Here is an 18,556-nt window from a genome sequence, read left to right as displayed (position 1 = left end):
TCCTACTATACTGTATATTAAGTATGCTCAGAATAATAACCAGCAGCAGAAAGAGCATAATGTATTGTTAACTTATTCGGGAGCACAGAACAAGAATACTGTATGTATAAAGTAGAGATGTATGTAGCAGAGCTGACTTTGATATGTGAATGTGCTCTCTGCAGTTTTGCAGGTAGACCTTGTGAGGAACCTGTCACATTGTACAGTTTTATTTGCAGACAGCATTATAGAGCAGGAAGAGCCGAGCAGTTTCATATCTAGTTTTATAGGAAAAGATTCAGGACAACATTTATTTATTCACTAGCTGAATACCCGGCGTTGCCCGGTTTTTACTTCCTAATCCTTGTTGGGGCGGAAAATAAACAAAGGAGGAAGCTTTTGACTTCATATCCCGTCCTCATATATTGTTGTCATATCCCAACCCCATATCCTGTCCTCATATCCTGACCTCCTATCCCGTCCTCCTATTCCAACCTCATATCCCATCCTCACATCTCGTTCTCATATCCCTACCTCCTATCCCAACCTCCTATCCCAACCTCCTATCCCGTCCTCCTATCCCGACCTCCTATCCCGACCTCCTATCCCAACCTCCTATCCCGACCTCCTATCCCGACCTCCTATCCCGACCTCCTATCCCGACCTCCTATCCCGACCTCCTATCCCGACCTCCTATCCCGACCTCCTATCCCGACCTCCTATCCCGACCTCCTATCTCGACCTCCTATCTCGACCTCCTATCTCGACCTCCTATCTCGACCTCCTATCTCGACCTCCTATCCTGACCTCCTATCCCGACCTCCTATCCCGTCCTCCTATCTCGACCTCCTATCCCGACCATCTATCTCGTCCTCCTATCCTGACCTCCTATCCCGACCTCCTATCCCGTCCTCCTATCCCGACCATCTATCCCGTCCTCCTATCCCATCCTCCTATCCCATCCTCCTATCCCATCCTCCTATCTCGACCTCCTATCCCGACCATCTATCTCGTCCTCCTATCCTGACCTCCTATCCCGTCCTCCTATCCCGACCATCTATCCTGTCCTCCTATCCCATCCTCCTATCCCATCCTCCTATCTCGACCTCCTATCCCGACCTCCTATCCCGACCTCCTATCCCAACCTCCTATCCCAACCTCCTATCCCAACCTCCTATCCCAACCTCCTATCTCGACCTCCTATCCCGTCCTCCTATCCCGACCTCCTATCTCAACCCCCTATCCCGTCCTCCTATCTCCACCTCTTATCCCGACCTCCTATCCCGACCTCCTATCTCAACCTCCTATCCCGTCCTCCTATACAGTCCTCCTATCCCGTCCTCCTATCTCGACCTCCTAGCCCGACCTCCTATCCCAACCTCCTATCTCGACCTCCTATCCCAACCTCCTATCTCGACCTCTTATCCCGTCCTCCTATCTCCACCTCATATCCGGTCGTAATATCCCGACGTCCTAACTCGACCTCCTATCCCGACCATCCCGTCCTCCTATCTTGACCTCCTATCTCGACCTCCCATCCCGTCCTCATATTCCGACCTGTAATATGTGTACAAGGTATTGAAATATCTCCAGCCGTACAGATCTTATGTGAGAACATACATTTCCCATTGATTTGCATGGGACTTTAAACAAAATCCCCAACCCTCACAAATGGGGGTAGTTAAGGGTTAAATTAACTATCCTATATTTTAATTGGACATATAAGTAACATGTGACCAAGTATTATCGAAATATCTCCAGCCGTTTGGAAGTTATGCAGTAACATATATTTCCCATAGACTTGTATAGGACTTTGCCCCTGGCAAATGGGGGTAAGTAAGGGTTAAATCACCTATCCTATGTTTGTTGTTGAGTAAGTAACATGTGTGCCAAGTTTCATGTTAATATCTTTAGCCGTTTGGACGTTTTTGTGGAACATACATACATACATACATACATACACACACACATACACGTTGAGTTTTATATATATATATATATATATATTTTTTTTTTTATTTAACTTGTTCTATGCTTAGGAGTCCAAAGGACGGTGCTTATCAGTGAGTAACAGGTATTTCTGTATGAACATTTATACAGCAAAGGCTATCAATCACTGATTAGGACTGCCCACTGGACTTCTAAGCATAGGAAGGGAAGAGATTGAAAAGAATAAAATACACGTTATACTGAATTTTTTCCCATAAAGCGATACATCAATCTGCTCAGCGCCTCCCACTTTTTTGGCAAGCCAACTGTAGATCAGACATGACAGATTACCATAAAGGGGTACTCCAGGGAAGAATATATATTTCAAAGCCTCCACACTACCTGGATATGTTTTCTGTAAATCATCCTGCCTGATATGCATGACTAGAGTGGCCCCTGTTGTCTTTTCTGGCTCTTGATATCCTTTATTTGTCATCCTTCTCTCCCCTTGCCTACATCTCCTACCAATCATTGCAGCTCGGCTCTGCCAGCTCACTCTCTAAGAGCAGCCCCCACCCCCTGCCTAAAGCAGCAGAGAGAGATTCAGTGTATTATTGGCTGAGGCTACACACACCTTCCCGTTCTCAGCACTTAAAGGAGTAGTTCAGCGCAAAATAACTTATCCCCTGTCCAAAGGATAAGGAATAAGTTAGAGATTGCGAGGGGGTCTGAGTGCTGGGGCCTCCCAGGATCTCCTGGACGGGGCCACGGCAGTCTGCAGGAAGTGCAGTTTCATCCCCAGCAGAAAGCCAAATGTGGGGATGGAACGCCCCCTTTACAGCATACTGCCACGGCCCCGTCCAGGAGGTCACGGGGGGCCCCAGCACTTGGACCCCCCGCAATCTATAACTTATTCCCTATCCTTCGGATAGGGGATAAGTTATATTGCACTACAGATGTCCTTTAAGGGAGCATGACTAATCCGTGAAAGGAAGAAACCACATGGTCTGTGTCTCTCAGGATGATTGGGGGCTGCTGTCAGAGAGGGGTTTAGACAGACAGAAAGGCTGGATGATTTAATTCCCTCACTTCATGCATATAAGTGACAACCCAATAGGGGAAATCGCTCTATATAGCTAATGAATGCTATTTAGACAATTAAATAGGTTGAGAAGGAAAGCATGGGCTATGTGTTTAGTTCCCCATATTACCCCTTTAAGGGATTTGTCCTTTTAGAATATTGTTTTTTTTTAGACATTATAGTCAGGAATTTGCCCCTCTGGACTTCCTTCTACATAAAACAGTTCTCACTCTGGTGGGCAGACTTAAGTGGGTGACTGTTAACACTACAAAAGATCATCTTATTATAACTGGTGCCTCATAAAAGTGACTTGTTTGGGTGGACAGCTCAGCAGGTTATAATAATTCACATGAATGATTATTAAATAAATAAAATATTGTTATTAAATCTCAGCTCTGCTACATCTATACCATAACAGGGAGAAAATAAAAATGAAAAAACAATGGGATATCTGTATTTATAAACACTGGCATTAAAAGACAATAACATTTAGACAGCATAAACCTAAACTAGGCTGTTTTAGGGCTTATTCACATTGCGGAAATTCAGCCATAATTTTCTTGCTGAATTTCCACAGTGGATCCGCGATCTTCCTGCATGGAGCAGAAATGATCTGGATTCTGCTTTCATGTCCTCGGCAGACTGCACATTAGCAAGGTACTATTGACAGTGCTATTCCATTGCAGAAGTTCCGACATGTGAACAGACCAGCAGTATTCCATTGAGTTCAATGGAAGGCTGCTGCATGCAAAATCCATTCAGAACATTCCAAGAGGAAATTCCTCTTGGAATGAGCCCTTAGAGTTCACCAGTGGCTCATGCTGTTTGATAAATAATGGTGCATCTGTAAACTGTCAAGTCTATTATTTGGCTTATTTATGCCAAAAGTTTGGTTGGCTCAATAACCAAATGATACTTATACTGATGTTATGAGCTACCTACCTGTGGCTTTCTCAGTTTTGACAGCTGGAAATTTTATTCTCTAACAATGACCCAAGGGATGAAGACACATTACTTAAAGGTGTACTCCGCCCCTAGACATCTTATCCCCTATCTAAAGGATAGGGGATAAGATATCTGATCACGGTGGCCCCACCGCTTGGGACCCCTGTGATCTCCCTGCTGCACACGGCATTCGTTTTAGAGCATTGGGTGCAGCGCCAGAGGCTTGTGACATCACGGCCATGCCCACTCGTTACATCACGGCCACGACCCCTCAATGCAAGTCTATAAGAGGGGGCGTGATGGCCGTGGGGTGCTGAGGCCGAGATCGCGGGGGTCCCCAGCAGCGAGACCCCCGCGATCAGACATCTTATCCCCTATACTTTGGATAGGGGATAAGATGTCTAGGGGCGGAGTAGCCCTTTAATGCCAGAGTCAGAACTATATCACTGGCACCAGACAAAGAACTAAAATATCAAAGCTTCCTATAGACTTGTGGTTTCATCTAAACTGTTAAAGAAAGTGTATGTCCCTCCTAGTCAGAGCAGCGGCCTCTGATATAATAATAATTTATTTATTTATATAGCGCCTACAGATTCCACAGCGCTTACAATTATGGGGTACAAACAAAGACAAGTATCAGACATAATATTACACAATAACTATTCAAACAAGAGGCGTGGGGATATGTTGGGGATATGTTGGGGCCAATTAGAGACTGTTATAGGCCTGTCTGAAGAGATGTGTTTTCAGGCCACGTTTGAAACTATGGATGTTGTTGTTGAGTCTGAGGGATTGAGGGATAGTATTCCAGATATACATTATAAAATGCTATATATACATCTACAGATACAAACAAACCAGTAAGATGTGGATCAATGGATCTATGAAGATAGAAAAGATAACAAAAGACACTCCTCTATTCTACATACACCGAACTCCCCAGCATAGGCAAATAACTAAGACAATGTAAATAATCACACACATACTACATAATAAGAATAGACATTATAGAGAGCAGCACAGAGCACATAGAACATGGGAAGTGGGAAGAAGTCAAGGCCTTAATGCTTTTGCTGGCAAACAAAGCACAAGAAGTGATGCTGGGCATGTATAAGGTAGCGCAGAACAATTTGTCTACGTGTGTTAATGCTATACATGGAAAACAAGCATATTCGGTGCTGTGCACATATATACTGTAGTGTGCAGATGTATATCAAACATCACTGGAAATGGAAAGCTTTGTATACTAAATAGTCTATGGCTTACTTAATATATAGATTTAGTAGTGTTGAATATGTCAACGTACTATATAAATGTCATTGTAATGTACTGTATGAAAAGGTAATTGTTACGCCTAGCGCTCCGGGTCCCCGCTCCTCCCCGGAGCACTCACGGCGTCTTTCTCCCTGCAGCTCCCCGGTCAGTCCCGCTGACCGGGAGCGCTGCACTGTCATGGCCGTTGGGGATGCGATTCGCACAGCGGGACGCGCCCGCTCGCGAATCGCATCCCAGGTCACTTACCCGTTCCCGTCCCCTGCTGTCATGTGCTGGCGCGCGCGGCTCCGCTCTCTAGGGCGCGCGCGCGCCAGCTCCCTGAGACTTAAAGGGCCAGTGCACCAATGATTGGTGCCTGGCCCAATTTGCTTAATTGGCTTCCACCTGGTCCCTGACTATATCTAACCTCCTCCCATGCACTCCCTTGCCGGATCTTGTTGCCCTTGTGCCTAGTGAAAGCGTATTGTGTGTCTAAAGCCTGTGTACCAGAACTTCTGCTATCCACCCTGACTACGAACCTTGCCGCCTGCCCCCGACCTTCTGCTACGTCCGACCTTGCTTCTGTCTACTCCCTTGTACCTCGCCTATCATCAGCAGTCAGAGAGGTGACCCGTTGCTAGTGGATACGACCTGGTCACTACCGCCGCAGCAAGACCATCCCGCTTTGCGGCGGGCTCTGGTGAAAACCAGTAGTGACTTAGAACCGGTCCACTAGCGCGGTCCTCGCCAATCCCTCTCTGGCACAGAGGATCCACTACCTGCCAGCCGGCATCGTGACAGTAGATCCGGCCATGGATCCCGCTGACGTCCCTCTGCCTTATATCTCTGATATCACCACGGTGGTCGCCCAGCAATCCCGACAGATCGCCCATCTAACCCACCAGCTGTCGGAAGTATTCACCATTGTGCAGCAACTTCAGTCGCAACTTCAGCAGCAATCATCTCCTCCGCCAGCTCCTGCACCCCTTCCGCAGCGAGTGGCCACTCCTAGCCTCCGCCTGTCCTTGCCGGACAAATTTAATGGGGACTCTAAGTTTTGCCGTGGCTTCCTTTCGCAATGTTCTCTGCACTTGGAGATGATGTCGGACCAGTTTCCTACTGAAAGGTCTAAGGTGGCTTTCGTAGTCAGCCTTCTGTCTGGTAAAGCTCTGTCATGGGCCACACCGCTCTGGGACCGCAATGACCCCGTCACTGCCTCTGTACACTCCTTCTTCTCGGAAATTCGAAGTGTCTTTGAGGAACCTGCCCGAGCCTCTTCTGCTGAGACTGCCCTGCTGAACCTGGTCCAGGGTAATTCTTCCGTTGGCGAGTACGCCATACAATTCCGTACTCTTGCTTCTGAACTTTCCTGGAATAATGAGGCCCTCTGCGCGACCTTTAAAAAAGGCCTATCCAGCAACATTAAAGATGTTCTGGCCGCACGAGAAACTCCTGCTAATCTACATGAACTCATTCCTCTAGCCACTCGCATTGACATGCGTTTTTCTGAGAGACATCAAGAGCTCCGCCAGGAAAAAGACTTAGATCTCTGGACACCTCTCCCACAGTCTCCACTGCAATCTGCGCCTAGGCCTCCCGCCGAGGAAGCCATGCAAGTGGATCGGTCTCGCCTGACCCTGGAAGAGAGGAATCGCCGTAAGGAAGAGAATCTTTGTCTGTACTGTGCCAGTACCGAACATTTTTTGGTGGATTGCCCTATCCGTCCTCCACGTCTGGGAAACGCACGCTCGCACCCAGCTCTCGTGGGTGTGGCGTCTCTGGATGCTAAGTCGGCTTCTCCACGTCTCACGGTGCCTGTACGGATTTCTACTTCAGCCAGCTCTTCCCTCTCAGCCGTGGCCTGCCTGGACTCTGGTGCTTCTGGGAATTTTATTCGGGAGTCCTTGGTGAATAAATTCCGCATTCCGGTGACCCGTCTTGTCAAGCCACTCCACATTTCCGCGGTCAACGGAGCCAGGTTGGATTGCACCGTGCGTTACCGCACGGAGCCCCTCCTAATGTGCATCGGACCTCATCACGAGAAAATTGAATTTTTTGTCCTTCCCAATTGCACTTCCGAAGTTCTCCTTGGACTACCCTGGCTTCTACACCATTCCCCAACCCTGGACTGGTCCACTGGGGGGATCAAGAGTTGGGGTCCCTCTTGTTCCAAGGACTGCCTTAAACCAGTTCCCAGTACTCCCTGCCGTGACCCTGTGGTTCCTCCTGTATCCGGTCCCCCTAAAGTCGTTAGGGACTCTGCCTGCCACAGAAAATGCCTCTCCCCCCCTCCCAGTCCCTTCAGGCAAGCCTCTGTGTCCCCTCATGGCTCCCGTCCTTGTGTCTCCCTGCCCCGTGCCAAGCTTCACCCTCTGCCCTCCCTCCCCATTCCTACTCCTGCTGTACTGCCTGCCATTGAGGAAACCATCCATTCCTTCCCGGTGTCCTCATCCCAGGGGAGGCAGTCACCGGACAAAAAAAAGGGGAGACCTAAGGGGGGGGGTACTGTTACGCCTAGCGCTCCGGGTCCCCGCTCCTCCCCGGAGCGCTCACGGCGTCTTTCTCCCTGCAGCTCCCCGGTCAGTCCCGCTGACCGGGAGCGCTGCACTGTCATGGCCGTTGGGGATGCGATTCGCACAGCGGGACGCGCCCGCTCGCGAATCGCATCCCAGGTCACTTACCCGTTCCCGTCCCCTGCTGTCATGTGCTGGCGCGCGCGGCTCCGCTCTCTAGGGCGCGCGCGCGCCAGCTCCCTGAGACTTAAAGGGCCAGTGCACCAATGATTGGTGCCTGGCCCAATTTGCTTAATTGGCTTCCACCTGGTCCCTGACTATATCTAACCTCCTCCCATGCACTCCCTTGCCGGATCTTGTTGCCCTTGTGCCTAGTGAAAGCGTATTGTGTGTCTAAAGCCTGTGTACCAGAACTTCTGCTATCCACCCTGACTACGAACCTTGCCGCCTGCCCCCGACCTTCTGCTACGTCCGACCTTGCTTCTGTCTACTCCCTTGTACCTCGCCTATCATCAGCAGTCAGAGAGGTGACCCGTTGCTAGTGGATACGACCTGGTCACTACCGCCGCAGCAAGACCATCCCGCTTTGCGGCGGGCTCTGGTGAAAACCAGTAGTGACTTAGAACCGGTCCACTAGCGCGGTCCTCGCCAATCCCTCTCTGGCACAGAGGATCCACTACCTGCCAGCCGGCATCGTGACAGTAATATTACAGTGTGTTACTTAACACAAATGTACAGTATATCTATTTGTCAATGCTACACACACACACATATATATATATATATATATATATATATAGATGCAGCAGTATTGAGTCAATGTCAATGGCAGGAATGTATATTAGGATAGTCTATGGTCAACAAACAAACATATATATATATATATATATATATATATATATATATATATATATATACCAGTGTAGCAGTACTATGCAACTGTATGATGTGGTGATAACACAATGTTTTTCTTAACGTGAATGTATATTAGATGGTAAACTATCTTGAATACATTTATATATACAGATGAAGCAGTGTTGAGTACGTCAATGTTCTGTATCATATGGTGATCTGACGATCTTTTACTTAACATAAATGTGTATACGTTTTTCTATGGACAACAAACTTGTATATCTTTATATATAGATGTAGCAGTGTTGAGTATGTCAATGTACAATATATCAATGTTTATCAACCAATGTATAAAAAACTTGTTTAACTTTATATAGAGATGTAGCAGTGTTGAGTAGGTCAGTGTCAATGTACTGTATGATAATGTCATAACCTGCCACACACACATATATATATATATATATATATATATATATATATATCATATTGTTTATGGCTAGCAATCTTGTATAACATTATATATAGATGTAGCAGTGTTGAGTATGTCAGTGTCAACGTACTGTATGATGTTGTCATAACCTGCCACACACACACACACGTATATATATATATATATATATATATATATATCATATTGTTTATGGCTAGCAATCTTGTATAACATTATATTTAGATGTAGCATTGCAGAATACTGTATGATATAGTGCTACCAAAAGAACAACACCAAAATGTAGATATGTGACAAACTCAGCATTACTACATCAGTACATGAGAGAAATACTCCGGCATTATCTGTTCTCCTTTCAGGAACAGGAGAGTTAAATTCATGAGACCTCAGCAAAACATCAGAGATTTGATTTCACCAAATTTCATCTGAAGACCTCAAGTATTTGTTCAGAGCCTATCTCCTTGGTAGCGGTTCTCAATCTGCCTTTGGGGATGGAATATGTAGTCGCAGACAGTGAAGAGTATAATGACCCTGATTAGCTGTAACAGCCTCCGCACTCTTATTTAGGGGGGAAATATACTGCAATACAAAAAATACAGCCTTCGCTTGTGCTATTATTATTCAGTGAAAAAAAGACTGCAATTCAAAAAGGCTAGGTGCACTGAACCTGTATCTCTGTACGCTTCATGGACAAAGAAGTTACATATCGGATCTGTACTATATATGATTGATGTCATCAACAGTTCAATGGCTGCCCTGTACAGATGTAGCAGAGCCAAGATTGACAGATGTAGGGAAGCTAAATCTGTATAATCTTGCATAAGACTGCAGGTAAATCTAGCATACAGTATTAACTCATTTGTCACAATGCACTAGCAATACGGCTGCAAAATGCTACATGACCAATTCAGCAATGCTCCATCTGCAAAACTAGGACACCAAAGGATATGGATTTCTCTGATATATCAGATGCAATGTAAAAGTATAGAGTACGCCTATAGATAAGTCATAAACAAAAACTAAACAGCAGATAAGTCATGAGGATAATACAATAAATAAGACATAAGTATATTATAGTACAATAGGTAAGTCACAAGTATAAAACTATAGATAAGTCAGATGTATAAAACACTAGAGGCAATGTATAACATTATAGATAAGCTGTATGTATAAACTATAGATAAACCATAAGTATAACACTACTGATAACTCATAAGTATGGTAATATGGATATGTCCTAACTATAAAAACTACAAAACAAGTCATAATTTATTAAAGGTAAGTCATTTAAACAGATAAGTCATTTATCAAAAAGATAAGTCATAAGTATATCATTATAGATTAGTTGTAAGTATAAAACTATAGGTAAATAGAATAATACTACAGATAAGCTGTAAGAATAAATTTATAGATAAGCCATAAGTATAATACTATAGATAAATCATGAGAACAATACTATAGATAAGCGATAAGCATAACACAAAAGAAAAGTGATAAGTATAACACTATAGATGAATTGCAAGTATAATACTATAGATAAGTCATAAGGATAGTACTATAGATAAGTGATAATCATAATACTATAGATACGTCATAAGGATAGTACTATAGATAAGTGATAAGTATAATACTATAGATAAGTCATAAGGATAGTACTATAGATAAGTGATAAGTATAACACTATAGATAAGTGATAAGTATAATACTGTAGATACGTCATAAGGATAGTACTATAGATAAGTGATTAGTATAACACTATAGATACGTCATAAGGATAGTACTATAGATAAGTGATAAGTATAATACTATAGATACGTCATAAGGATAGTACTATAGATAAGTGATAAGTATAACACTATAGATAAGTGATAAGTATAACACTATAGATAAGTGATAAGTATAATACTGTAGATACGTCATAAGGATAGTACTATAGATAAGTGATAAGTATAACACTATAGATAAGTGATAAGTATAATACTGTAGATACGTCATAAGGATAGTACTATAGATAAGTGATAAGTATAATACTATAGATACGTCATAAGGATAGTACTATAGATAAGTGATAAGTATAATACTGTAGATAATGACTAAGTATAATACTATAGATACGTCATAAGAATAGTACTATAGATAAGTGATAAGTATAACATTATAGATAAGTGATAACTATAATACTATAGATAAGTGATAAGTATAACACTATAGATAAGTGATAAGTATAACACTATAGATAAGTGATAAGTATAATACTATAGATACATCATAAGGATAGTACTATAGATAAGTGATAAGTATAACATTATAGATAAGTGATAAGTATAATACTATAGATAAGTGATAACTATAATACTATAGATAAGTGATAAGTATAACACTATAGATAAGTGATAAGTATAACACTATAGATAAGTGATAAGTATAATACTATAGATACGTCATAAGAATAGTACTATAGATAAGTGATTAGTATAACACTATAGATACGTCATAAGGATAGTACTATAGATAAGCGATAAGTATAACACTATAGATAAGTGATAAGTATAATACTATAGATAAGTGATAAGTATAATACTATAGATACGTCATAAGAATAGTACTATAGATAAGTGATTAGTATAACACTATAGATACGTCATAAGGATAGTACTATAGATAAGCGATAAGTATAACACTATAGATAAGTGATAAATATAACACTATAGATAAGTGATAAGTATAATACTATAGATACGTCATAAGGATAGTACTATAGATAAGTGATTAGTATAACACTATAGATAAGTGATAAATATAACACTATAGATAAGTGATAAGTATAATACTATAGATACGTCATAAGGATAGTACTATAGATAAGTGATAAGTATAACACTATAGATACGTCATAAGGATAGTACTATAGATAAGTGATAAGTATAACACTATAGATAAGTGATAAGTATAACACTATAGATACGTCATAAGAATAGTACTATAGATAAGCGATAAGTATAATACTGTAGATAATTAATAAGTATAGTACTATAGGCAAGTATTATAGGCAAGTGCTTCTTCATTGAGGTCCACCAGGGTACGATTTTCATCAGACTAATTACTAGTACTCTCTAGGCTGTTGCTCTCCGCCTGTTGTGAAAGGCAGGTGAAGTTGAAGTTCAAAAGCAAATTTTTTTTTTTAAATAAGTCCTGCACCGACTTCACCCGGGATTGTATTTTACATAAGGCCTTAGTTCAACCCTAGTCTACTGTAGGTTGTAGTAATGTGCATTCAGACAATGCAGAAAGGTAGCTGTCCAGTGCTGAATGCAATAGAAAGCAATGAATAGTTAAAGCCAGGGCCCACGCTGTTATGACACAAAAGCAGGAGCATGCACTACACCCCAACAACAAGGGCAAGGAGCGCTAAGTGTACTTAATATATTAAATCATGAAAAGTCCATCTCACGGCCGCTAAGTGCAGAAAAGCAGAAGGCTACAAGGAAAGGCTGTTTATTACTTGCCTACAAAGCCTCTCTGCATTTCTGCGCTGCTATTGAATGCAAACCCCGACAGTTTGCAGCCCATCGTTGTATTGCTAACACCAGGTATTTTGTCCGCTGGTAATAAAATCAGACAGCGCTACTCTATCATATGGCAACAGATATCACTCAGCAGAAAGGTCTCAAACTGGAAGCGACTATAAACTGCGGGGTAAAGTTACATTGCGTCTCAGGAAAACGACGGGAACGCCACTGGTGCCATCACATATATGTAGATAGATTGTACCGGCTGCTGGCTGCCAAGGCATGGTGGATGGGTAATAGATTAGTTCAGTGTTGCCCAAGCAGGGTGTCTCCAGCTGTGGCAAAACTACAACTCCCAGCATGCCAGGACAGCCGAAGGCTGTCCTGGCATGCTGGGAGTTGTAGTTTTGCCACAGCTGGAGGCACCCTGCTTGGGAAACACTGAGCTAGTCTATAGTAGTAGATGGCAGGGTGATATACCGGTTGCTACTCTAACCTAGCCACACTTGAGTCCCTCTAAATGTATTGGCCCCTATGTTAAAATAGCAACGGGGGAGGTAGATAGTCCAGTTTGAGGCTTGAAATCCATTTTTGGTTGCATTGCATGGTAATATGCTATAAGAAAGACTTTCATTCATCTAGGGCAGTGGTCGCCAACCTGCGGACCTCCAGATGTTGCAAAACTATAACTCCCAGCATGCCCGGACAGCCGTTGGCTGTCCGGGCATGCTGGGAGTTGTAGTTTTGCAACACCTGGAGGTCCGCAGGTTGGAGACCACTGATCTAGGGCATTGTTCCCCCACATAGCCCCAACCTGTGGCTCTCCAGCTGTTGCCAAAACTATCATTCCCATTATACTACGACTGATCAATGTCTCCCCAGCTGCTGCAAAACTCCACTTCCCATCATGCGCCGACCAACCTGTAGTTCTCCGGCTGTTGCAAAACTACAGCTCCTACGACGTCCCGACTGCCCGATGGTCCTCCAGCTGTTGCAAAATGACAACTTTCACCATGTCCCAAAAGGCTTCAGCTGTTGGGACAGTGTTTCCCAACCAGGGTGCCTTCCAGCTGTTGCAAAACTACAACCATTGGCTGTCCAAGCATTCTGGGAGTTGTAGCTTTGCAACAGCTGGAGGCACCCTGATCGGGAAACACTGTGTCGGGACATAAAGGAGTTGTAGTTTCACAACAGCTAGACAAAACTAACCTAGGGCAAAGATTCACTCCCCCCCCCCCCCCCCCAGCTCCACATCTAAATACCATTTCCCATTCTGCACCCCTATCGGTAAACAGTGCGCTGAGCCTACATGGCTACAGGTTGCCAGAGTTCACCCAGATGTTCCGAATCTGTTATATAGACATCAATTTTATTTTATTGTACTGTCTTGATAAGCCAATAGTATGCTTGGGTATAACAAAATATTAATTTAGTGTTTTATATATTTATTTTATTTTATTTTAATGTCTTGATAAGCCAATAGTATGCTTAGGTATAACAAAATATAAATTTAGTGTTTTATATATTTATTTTATTTTATTGTAATGTCTTGATAAGCCAATAGTATGCTTGGGTATAACAAAATATTAATTTAGTGTTTTATTTATTTATTTTATTTTATTGTAATGTCTTGATAAGCCAATAGTATGCTTGGGTATAACAAAATATTAATTTAGTGTTTTATATATTTATTTTATTTTATTTTAATGTCTTGATAAGCCAATAGTATGCTTTGGTATAACAAAATATTAATTTAGTGTTTTATTTATTTATTTTATTTTATTGTAATGTCTTGATAAGCCAATAGTATGCTTGGGTATAACAAAATATTAATTTAGTGTTTTATATATTTATTTTATTTTAATGTCTTGATAAGCCAATAGTATGCTTGGGTATAACAAAATATTAATTTAGTGTTTTACTTATTTATTTTATTTTATTGTAATGTCTTGATAAGCCAATAGTATGCTTGGGTATAACAAAATATTAATGTAGTGCTTTATTTATTTATTTATTTTATTTTATATATTTTTGGGGTTTTTTTTGGGCTATCCAGCCTGAAAGCTGTTATCTGGTATCTGTGAAGTCCCCACAGCTCAGCCGGCTCAGGTCACTGAACCAGAGAAGAACAGAAAAAAGGATTTCAGCAAAGAGCGCAAAAGAGGAAAAATGTCATTTAAAATTCCAATGAGGCGAAATCTGTGCAGCCTACCGGGAGGGACATCTTGGTTTTTTTTTTTTGGTTTTTTTTTTGTATCGGATACACAACCCTTTTGCTGGACTTATGCTCCAGTTATCGGTCAAGCGCATAATGCTATAAGCTGTACGTAGATACACATATATCTTGTCTTCTATATCCCTTGGACGCCAAACATCTTTGTGCCCGGGTGACAGGACACATTGTGTGCCAGCAGTGAATTCAAGGGGTTACACTCCTCTTGGCAGGCATCGGCGCAGGTCACAGGACATGTGTGCTGTATAGAGAGAAGCATGGAGGCTCCGCTGACACTTTCCAAAGCACAGAAAATGTTTGTGTCATTGGTAACACAGCAGCATCTTTATCACTGCCATCCCATTCAGCTGGCTGAGGATTCTGCAGAGGATTCCAATCCGGGAAGAAAGGGGGGGGGGGGGGGGGATTTATTTTTATTTTTTTTTAATTCTTTTTCTGCATTCAATCCTTTCTGTGGAAGCAGAAAATCTTTAGCACGTTTCTCGGGGAGGTTATTTGCTCGCCGTGTCCTGCCTTTGTGCAACTGGTCAATCTATTAACTTCTGGTAGTGATTTCTAGCTGGCTTCTGCAAAGATAAATCATGCGGTTGTATAGTTGTCTCTGCTTCTTCTCTGCAGTGCACTGACTTTCCCCAAGGTACTTACCAAGCGGAGGACAGGTGCAGGATAAAGGGGGGCTCTGGAAAATGACAAGCCCTGCCACAGTGTTTCCCAACCAGGGTGCCTCCAGCTGTTGCAAAACTACAACTCCCAGCATGCCCGGACAGCCGAAGGTTGTCCGGGCATGCTGGGAGTTGTGGTTTTGCAACAGCTGGAGGCACCCTGGTTGGGAAACACTGCCCTTCATTGATTCTGAAAGAAGGATAATGCAGATGAATTTGGAACCTTGGGCTCTTCTTGCTATAGCTAAGAGTTGGGATGGGGGAGATGTGTAGGCTGCATCTACCCACACATATCAGGGCTCAGTATTGATGCATCAGCACCAACATGAGTGGTATAGTCAGCAGGTGAATAAAAAGGTGGCATCACATCTAGGTGGGTCCATGCATCCGTCTACAGCAGTGGTCCCCAAGCTCTGTCTCTTCAGATGTTGAAAAACAACAACTCCTGGCATGCTGGGAGTTGTAGTTTTGCAACATGTTCCTTTATAAACACTGGGCGCTCCGGGTGCCCCGCTCTGAACTTTCACCTCAAGAAACCTGCTGTGATATAAATCAGCGATGAGGCAGCCGTGCCCTTCTCAAGCCTCCACCGGGAACAGGCACATGCCTAGTTTACCCCCTTTATTCACACAAGGCAGTGTTTCCCAACCAGGGTACCTCCAGCTGTTGCAAAACTACAACTCCCAGCATGCCCGGACAGCCTTCGGCTGTCCGGGCATGCTGGGAATTGTAGTTTTGCAACAGCTGGAGGCATCCTGTTTGGGAAACACTAAGAAAAGGAATGCCAATGTCCATGCCAGCCTAGCCACCTTAACTCTTCACAGCCAAACATGCATCCATGTATCATTCTAAACTATCCATTAATACAAAGTAGCCAATTTGTGGCAAAAAAATATTTACAATCCAAAGACTTAAAACCTTTAACTCCATACCCACTGATCACTTGGCTTCTATGAGGTGAAGATGCCACAGACCAGTGTTTTCTAAGCTGTAAGCTCTCCGGCTCTTGCAAAATTACAACTCCCATTATGGATGATGGAAGTTGCAGTTTTGCAGCTCGCCTCCATATACACTTCCAAACTAAAACATTCCTGGTGAGTGCCAAGTGAAGCTTTGCCATTTGCATATTTTTAACCCTTTTCATCCACGTCTGGCATCTGCAAATGTGAACAGGTACTGATGGGCAGTTAACCATTCCAGTTCCGCGTCTCCAAGTCTTTTTTTTATTTTTCCCATGGGCAGGATCGTTCCTCTGGTAGAAGGTGGATTAACCCTTTCCACTCATGCAGGTAAACTCATTCTACGTGTCCATTGAAAGGGAATGAGACAGGGGTGGCCAGGAAGGAAAAGGGGGGTTGATGCACACAGCTAGGACTAACACTGCACAACACATCAAGGGTGCATGGTAAGAGGAAGGTGCCCACTTACCCCCAGTGCCCCTGGTAGAGCCAACAGCAGCAGCAGAACCCCGGGCATCATGCACCCAAACAGGACTCTTGATTCTAGCAGCCAAGTGTCCAGCTTGCCCCTAGTCGTTGCTGGAATGTCAGTCCTCTCCCTCTAGTCCTACACACGTCCCGATGCCGGTAGAGGAGGCTCCGCTGCCCCCGGGCGCTGCCGCTTGCCGCCCCGTCTATCCCCCGCTCTGAGCTGCAGGTGAACGGGCTGCACCAGCTGAGCGCAGCGAGAGCCCCGCCCCCTCCGTCTGACAGACGTTCTAACCACGCCTACCACGGCGGTACGATCAACATAGCCACGCCCCCACAGAGTTCGCTGACTGACAGGAGGGCAGAGCAGGTTGACAGTAGGCCACGCCCCGCCGAGCGTCCTGATTGACAAGACGGGCCCCGCCCACAGTGAGAACTGTGAATGACGAAAAGCGCTCGAACTGCTACACAGCGCCCCTAATGGAGACTTGAGATATCGCAGTCTGAAGGCACAAGCGAGGGCGAAGCGGTGAATCCGGAGAGGCTGCACGATTATAGAAAGGAGCGACAGAGGCGGCGGGAATGTGCAGTATATGGAGCATGCTGTGTCTGTATAGGGAGGGAAGACGAGGGGCGGCTGCAGGGGTAGGGGGCAGAGATACAGCACACACGGAGCAGGGGCACAGTGCCTGGGTGTGGGGCTGCCAGAGAATTCTGTATGAAGGGGCATGAAGATGGGCACTGCAAGAGATGGGGCAAGGAGAACACATGGAGGGATGCAGGGAAGGGGAAAGTGGGCATATAGGGGGAAACTAAAATGTAATGTATGGGGGCAATGAGTAATGTATAGGAGAAATGACATATATGGGACCAGTGATGTATAGGATAAATGTAATGTATGGGGGCAATGAGTAATGTATAGGAGAAATGACATATATGGGACCAGTGATGTATAGAATAAATGTAATGTATGGGGGCAATGAGTAATATATAGGAGAAATGACATATATGGGACCAGTGATGTATAGAATAAATGTAATGTATGGGGGCAATGAGTAATATATAGGAGAAATGACATATATGGGACCAGTGATGTATAGAATAAATGTAATGTATGGGGGCAATGAGTAATGTATAGGAGAAATGACATATATGGGACCAGTGATGTATAGAATAAATGTAATGTATGGGGGCAATGAGTAATATATAGGAGAAATGACATATATGGGACCAGTGATGTATAGAATAAATGTAATGTATGGGGGCAATGAGTAATATATAGGAGAAATGACATATATGGGACCAGTGATGTATAGAATAAATGTAATGTATGGGGGCAATGAGTAATGTATAGGAGAAATGACATATATGGGACCAGTGATGTATAGAATAAATGTAATGTATGGGGGCAATGAGTAATGTATAGGAGAAATGACATATATGGGACCAGTGATGTATAGGATAAATGTAATGTATGGGGGCAATGAGTAATGTATAGGAGAAATGACATATTTGGGACCAGTGATGTATAGGATAAATGTAATGTACGGGGGCAATGAGTAATATATAGGAGAAATGACATATATGGGACCAGTGATGTATAGGATAAATGTAATGTATGGGGCAATGAGTAATGTATTGGAGAAATGACATATATGGGACCAGTGATGTTTAGGATAAATGTAATGTATGGGGGCAATGAGTAATGTATAGGAGAAATGACA

General features: G+C 43.5%; 1 protein-coding gene across 1 annotated transcript in view; it reads right to left on the bottom strand.

Moving 5' to 3' along the window:
* Nucleotides 1–17,090, bottom strand: part of LOC130296291 (cadherin-4-like) — a 375,121-nt gene extending 358,031 nt beyond the window's left edge. The window contains exon 1 of the mRNA XM_056547683.1: nt 16,834–17,090. Coding sequence (XP_056403658.1) covers nt 16,834–16,884 — 51 coding nt within the window. The 5' untranslated portion in view covers nt 16,885–17,090. The remainder of the gene's footprint in view (nt 1–16,833) is intronic.
* Between the last annotated feature and the right edge of the window lie 1,466 nt (nt 17,091–18,556).

Source organism: Hyla sarda, chromosome 12 (assembly GCF_029499605.1).
Source record: "Hyla sarda isolate aHylSar1 chromosome 12, aHylSar1.hap1, whole genome shotgun sequence".
Lineage (NCBI taxonomy): Eukaryota > Metazoa > Chordata > Amphibia > Anura > Hylidae > Hyla > Hyla sarda.
This window is presented reverse-complemented; position numbering and strand designations above follow the sequence as displayed.